The sequence below is a fragment of the Cydia splendana genome, chromosome 24 (genome assembly GCF_910591565.1).
Source record: "Cydia splendana chromosome 24, ilCydSple1.2, whole genome shotgun sequence".
NCBI lineage: Eukaryota > Metazoa > Arthropoda > Insecta > Lepidoptera > Tortricidae > Cydia > Cydia splendana.
Window position 1 is genome coordinate 8949954 of NC_085983.1, and position 6871 is coordinate 8956824.

At 36.8% G+C, this 6871-nt stretch overlaps 1 protein-coding gene across 1 annotated transcript; it reads right to left on the minus strand.

The window, feature by feature from the left end:
• Nucleotides 1–3431: 3431 nt before the first annotated feature.
• LOC134802216 (sorting nexin-16) lies at nucleotides 3432–5558 on the minus strand. Its single transcript, XM_063774807.1, has 2 exons — nucleotides 5210–5558; nucleotides 3432–4284 (listed from the first exon to the last, which is right to left on the minus strand). The coding sequence occupies exon 2, from the start codon at nucleotides 4279–4281 to the stop codon at nucleotides 3451–3453; it is 831 nt and encodes a 276-aa protein (XP_063630877.1). The 5' UTR covers nucleotides 4282–4284; nucleotides 5210–5558; the 3' UTR covers nucleotides 3432–3450.
• Nucleotides 5559–6871: the final 1313 nt, after the last annotated feature.

A 6871-nucleotide genomic window follows, 5' to 3' on the forward strand; every position in this document is an offset into this window, starting at 1 on the left:
CACACAAAGACACTTTCGACTCGAAAATGGAGTAAAACTACCGTATATTGTGGCAGAGGGGGTAGAGCTACTATGCTCAGTCTGGAGGATGTCTTGTCTGTGCACATTACATACTTTACAAAATCTGCGCTGCGCTGCGTGTACTGCGTTTCAACATACGTCTAGCCTAAAGGGGCCCATTGATTAACAGTCCGCCGGACGGTATCGGCCTGTCAGTTAGAACAAAATTTTGACAGTTCCGAACAACTGACAGGCCGATACCGTCCGGCGGACTGTTAATCAGTGGACCCCTTTAAGATGGCGCATAGGTTTTACCTGTCTCGTTCTATGAGAGTTGGCTTAAAGGCAGGTCCAGGCCATAAAAGTAAAAAAAAACAGTATTTAACAATGTTCGTAGAATTTACAGGTAAAACCGATACTGGCGCCATCTGTAATAGTACATTACGATACAAGTGCGAAAACTAGGAAATTCGCAACGAGTGGCGATAAATTATAAAAATGTGACGGTTGGGACACTCCCTCACTTTGTCCTGTTCAAGTCATTGCAAAGTTAATGTAGAAACTCTTCTATAAAACGCATGTAGGGACACTTCACAGTCTCTTATAAACTTATTAAATAATTATCTATATGCTATAGGGTAATTGCGTCAGTTTACCGTCCGGCGTGAGTTTCCGTCCACTTGACGGATTAGCAAATAATACATTTCATTTGTAATTTGCTACTTGCGAAATATATATTTTAATGTAGTTAGATAAATTGTTTAGATATTGAGGATTGCAATAAGTCCAAATTTGGTGCAAAAATGAAGGTATATTCAAATTTAGTCGAGTGGACGAAAACTAGAGCCGAACTAAAACTAGCGCAATGACCCTATGTGAAAATGCAACATTATAAATGCTAAATACAATCAGTGACATGTAGCACCTATCAACGAAGTAATAATATAATAAACATATTTACAACATAACATAAATTATTCACATTTTTGGTTACTTATAATATTTTTTTTAATGTTTGCACCAGGCAGCATGGATTTTTAATACAGTAAAACAAAAACAAATTTAATATCAGAGTCTTAGCCAAGATGCCAATCGCTTACGCTTCGTAGCGAACGAAACGCCGATGTCTCTGTCGCAGTAATATGGTACTGGTAGAGTGATAGGAGAGACTCCCGTATCGTTCGCCACGGAGTGAACTATTGCCATCTTGGCTACGCACCCACGGCTTTGTTAATGAGAATAATGAGAAAATATATTAAATTAAATATTAAATGTATTGTCACACACGATTACCGAGCGCCTACTGAGATAATTTTCTGAAAAAACCGTAGTAAATTGTAGATATGACACCGTAAGATTGTAAACCCGTTAGTTTATAATCTAACGTAGGTTAGGTTAGGTTAGATTATAATCTCCCTACCGTCAGTTTATAATGTAACTAGCGAGATTATAATATGACGAGTGTTTACAATTTTACGGTGACATATATAACTGGCCCACCAGCAAACAAGTTTCCATGCAGGGGGTCAGTGATCTCTGCAGCTTATCATTACTACATATTATTTAAAATCCTGTAACTTTTAAAATCAAACAGAAACAGAAGTTGGTGAATAAGGCGCCAGGTGTTATATATGTAACACTCATGGACAAATTTAGAAGTACGCAAAAAAAGTTTACAGCTTGGCAAAAAAGAGTAGAAATTAAAAAGTGGCAACACTGTAGTGTCGTCCCGTTTTCATGTATATATAAATTGGTTTGAAAGGGACGATACTACAGTGTTGCCACTTTTTAATTTCTACTCTTTTTGCCAAGCTGTAATTACTAACTTTGAAATTACTTTAGGTGCTGTAATCCAGTAATTAAACCTTATTTGCGTTAGATAACTACCATACTTGTTTTTTTTAATATTATTATACAAGTACAAAATTGCACAGTCACCTGCAATAATATGTTATTCTTCGAAGGCCGCAAACATATGTGACATGCTCTTATGGCTCTACAAATAAGATTGTGTCAGATATTTTTGAGGCCTTCGTTGTGTAACATATTATTGCAGGTATACTAAGGTGTAGCAGAAAACCAAGTTACTATATACAATTAATAAAATTAATTTACCACTTTCTTTGTATTACTCGTATTTTAATAGGAAATAATTTCCCGACTTCAGAACCAATTATGGACCTATAGTTGGTCAAGCAGATCTTGTCAGTAGAAAAAGGCGGCAAATTTGAAAAATGTAGGCGCGAAGGGATATCATCTCATAGAAAATTTGAATTTCGCGCCTTTTTCTACTGACAAGATTTGCTTGACCCAGTATAGTTTATAGTTTTTGTAATTTACTCGTGTTTGATTTAAGTTAATTTGTATTTTGTACTAATATTGCTTAATTGCAAAATCATTGTATAGAAGCAGATGTTCTATTATTATTTTTATTATACACTTGTATCATACGTGTATTGCGTCTCACATTTTACTTAATGAGAGAGTGAGACGCAATGACATTGGACAGGAATACCACCCTTATAAGTATATTATATTTATCGGTATATCAAAACCCTGTTTAAATATTTCCTAATTAACCATACGTCAAACCTTGCCAAGCAAAATGAAACTTTGATTTAGTCAACAGAAAGTTCAAATTAGAATGGAACAGGAGACTTTTTTATAGGTCTCTGGGCGGGTAGGGCATAAATAAAATCCGGTACCATTGGTACAAGTGCTACAACCGGGGTCCCTTTGTTTCCCATAAAGTTTTAAGTCATAATGTATTGTTTGTCATATTATCATTAGTCATAAAACTGAAACCGTTAACTTTTCAGGATTTTCGTAAGGTTATCCTATAGATAGGTTAGGTATGTTTGTTTTATAGCAATCCTGAAAAGTGACGCGTTTCTGAACCAAATAAATTATGAGTAATATGACTAACGAGAATGCGGGCAAACAATATATTATGACTTAAAACTTTTTTTTTTGGGAAACCATAGCCAGGTTCAGTACCGGGAATTTAAATGATCGCTACTGCCTATATTGTAAACTGTAAAATTTAACCCTCTACCATCTTTAACATATCAAAGTGTAAAGTGCCATAATAAATGTCATATTTTCATATTTGACGCTTACAGTGACACTTCTACCCTGTAACTGAAAAGAGTGTGCAGGGTTAGAGTTAGACCAAGCTAAATCTGCAGCAACAGAAAAACAGCAGATTTTGAGAATCAGTATGTGACGAGACCACAACAAAAAGTATTAAAAAGTACTGATACTTGTGATTTATTCATCATGTCTCGGTGAGAGCTAAGAAACGTTGCCAATATATTGTTTAAGTGGTTGTCTAATTATTGCACTAGAGTTATTTTTTTTTGGCTTGTTCCCGGCTATCGCTGCAGAGTTAGCTTGGTCCGACTGTACTACTTTAAAAATTACTACTAAATAAACTTTAAATACTAAAAATTACATACTATTATTATTAACATTTGTACTACAACTGGCACAATTCTTAACTTGCGCTTCTAACTGCGCCGTGCGCTTCTGCAAATGCATTATAGTAGCGTCCTTCTGCTTTAGCTGCATTTTCAGCGTCATTATGGAGTCCTCTAGGGCTCCGTACACGGCTTGGACCTCTGGCTGGTAACTGAAGACCTGCGGAGGCTCATCCAGACAGAAAAACTCCCTGACAATCGGATGATTTGGCAGCTTCCTTAATATAGCGTTCACGAATACTTGTAAGCCTCTCACCCTCTCTTCCAGAAATGCAGAATCAAAATTGTCTCTGAACCATCGCTTGCCGGGCAACGGAAGCATTATATTAGGCTGCTCCGCTTTAATTCTAGAATATAACCTAACAAAGTCCGTGTATCTTCTAAATACTAGCCAAGACTGGTCCCGCTTGTCATCTTCTACCTTCAACTTGTAGATTGTGAACCTAGCTCGTTCCTCCATCACTTCGTAACCGACTATGGGTATTTGTAGCGAGTCGAATTTCTTTATTTCTTCTCGGTGTAGACTTAGGTCTATGTTGCTTAAGCTATTTTGTACCGTGGTGACGTTGTCTCTGATGTCGTGTATGTTGCCCATGCTTTTGTGGTGACTCCGGGTTTGCATGCGGGGCCTGTGTTGTGTCTCATTGTCGGACATGGCCGACTCGTAGTTTTTCTTGTAGTATTTGGTAAGCTTGACAGTGGCGACGGCGCTGCAGTCATCGCTGGATGTTGAGGACACTTCGTTGTTCATGTTGTCACATTGGGTATCATTGACTGTGTCTGTATTGTGCAGTGTTTCCATTTTCTGAAATTTATTATTAAACTGTTAGGTGGAAATTGGTCAAGCGGAATGTTTTTAGGGGTGCTAAAATTGCTAAATAGAACACTATTAAAGTATTAACAAAAAAATTATTTTTTTTTTTTTTTTGAACTCTTATAATTATTAATTCATATTAATTATTAATTATTATTATTAAATTTGATTCAACAGATGTGTAAAGTCTAGGAAGACATCATGCTCCCGAACTGCTGAAGAAGATGGCACTGCATAGCAATGGTTACGGTATGGTCAGGTTTCGTGGGTACAGTACCTAAATATTTCATAACCATAGTGACTGCATAATGTATGGAGCTATATGCCCTCGTGCCGCCCACCATACAAAATTATATCCAAGGAAGTTGGAAACTTGTTGTATTTTCAATTAGGTTCAATTTCATTTGATTGAAAATTTTGAGACAAATGAAATGCTACCTACATTATTTTTAATTACGGTTGACATTCCATTGAATCTGAGTGTACATCCTAATGTACATTGGGCGGCACAAGGATACAGCAACATCTGCCTTTACCTGTTAATTGTTCTCAACAAACTATTAATTGTGTTTTGTCATTTTGACTAAAGCATTTGTAAAAAAAGGCATTAAATTTACAAGCTTTTATTTAAGTTGCAATGTTTGTTTGTAATAATTATGTTATTTATTCAGGACAAATCTTCTAAATCTAAATCTAACCATAAATCATGCATTACTATTGACAAGTTCTATCAAGTCAACATACTACCTAGCTATGTTTTTCGTTACCCCCAAACACTTACAGAACTATTGTATCATCATAAAATAAAAAATTAATAAGCTCAAAGCTGTGCGCAAGAAAAAAAATCTAATAAGAAAAACATAAGTTGAATAGCACCATGTAACCTTCACAGTTAATTAAGGTACTTTGCACTTACGTTGTAGAAGAAATTGGAGCAGCTTATGTTATAAATAGCTGCCTGGACACACAACAATGACGCACCTAGCAGCAGCACACCCTGTATGGATGATTTGAACACATTTTCTATAGCTTAAATACTAAACAATGAAACGTAACTTTATACTATCTATATTTGAGTTGATAGCATTAGCACCGATATTGATTGGTAGTAAATTGAGCAAGATATCGTAATGTGTAAATAAAACAGCAATTAGTGGTAAACGTGATAAATAACATGGATAAATAAAGTTTACAAAATACAGCGCGACGTAGGTGAAATTTTGACAGTTATTTAAGGATGCGTTCCACATCGCTGCAGACCAATGATTTTTCTTCGAGCAACACGGAAGGGAGGCGGCATTCGCACTATTTCCCCTCTGCCGAGGTACAAGATTAGCGCGTCAATCTAATCTAGCGCGGGTAATAAAACTAGTTGCACTTGGATTTTTCACTAGACTGAGTCCAGACGCGCGCGTGAACACTGCTGCACAAAAATGCCTGTTTGCTCGGTTTTTTGTTATAAAAAGAGGTCGGGGACATCAAATTTACAAAAAGAAAGTGTTACATTTCACATGTAATATTTTTTTTTACATATCATACGTTTAATTACATTCAAACACAATAATTATATTTTAGTCTCATGTAATTGTTGGATTTATCGATTTTGCTCGCTCAGTACAAATTGCGGATCGGTCGAGCGACAAATCCGACTTCTCATCTCTCAGAATACAATAACATACTTCAACGAAAATGTGTTAGTGTGCGTGTTGTGACACTTGTCACTCGTCCGTACACAAAAAGAGATCGAGGTTTGCAAGATTTGTCTTTGACGTGTGTCATTTTCTATGTATTTGTGTCGTCATTACAGATTGGATTTTGTATGTAAGTGTGTGAGAAGTGCGACTGTGTGCACCTTTCCCCCCGCGAAAAATGGCAGAAAGATTTGTACGGTGAGATATCGCTTGGGCCCCTCCCTTCCGATGTGTCGGAAGCCGGTGTTGCTCGAAGTGATTTTTTGAATATCTGTGTTCCAATTACACACTTGGCGAAACATGATTTGCCAAGTTTTGAAAGAACAGCGCATTACTATTAAAGGGTCCTCTACATTTACTTCAATACAGTTTTTGGCCAATACTAAGGCCAGACGGAGTCAATTTTCACCCAATCTGATTAAATTTCTTGTTGGATTGACGCCAATTTTTTCTTAATCAAATCGGTTGATTTTATCATCCTGTCTGGACCATGTCTGGAATAGCCTAAAGTAGCTAACACACTATCGCACCGCACCAAGGTCATTGTGGGACGCAGCCATAAGTAAGAGGGAGAAAGAGATATCGCTGTCTTCCTCTTACTTATGGGTGCGTCCCACAATGACCTTGGTGCGGTGCGATAGTGTGTTAGCTACTTTATAAAAAAAGCGGAAAAAAAGTATATATACTTGGTCAAGCAAATCTTGTCAGTAGAAAAAGGCGGCAAATTTGAAAAATGTAGGCGCAAAGGGATATCGTCTCATAGAAAATTTGAATTTCGCGCCTTTTTCTACTGACAAGATTTGCTTGACCATCTATATATATTTGACGCATTCGATTTGACATTTGTAGGCAGTATGGCTTAGAGCTTTAGCCTGTCCAGATGGACG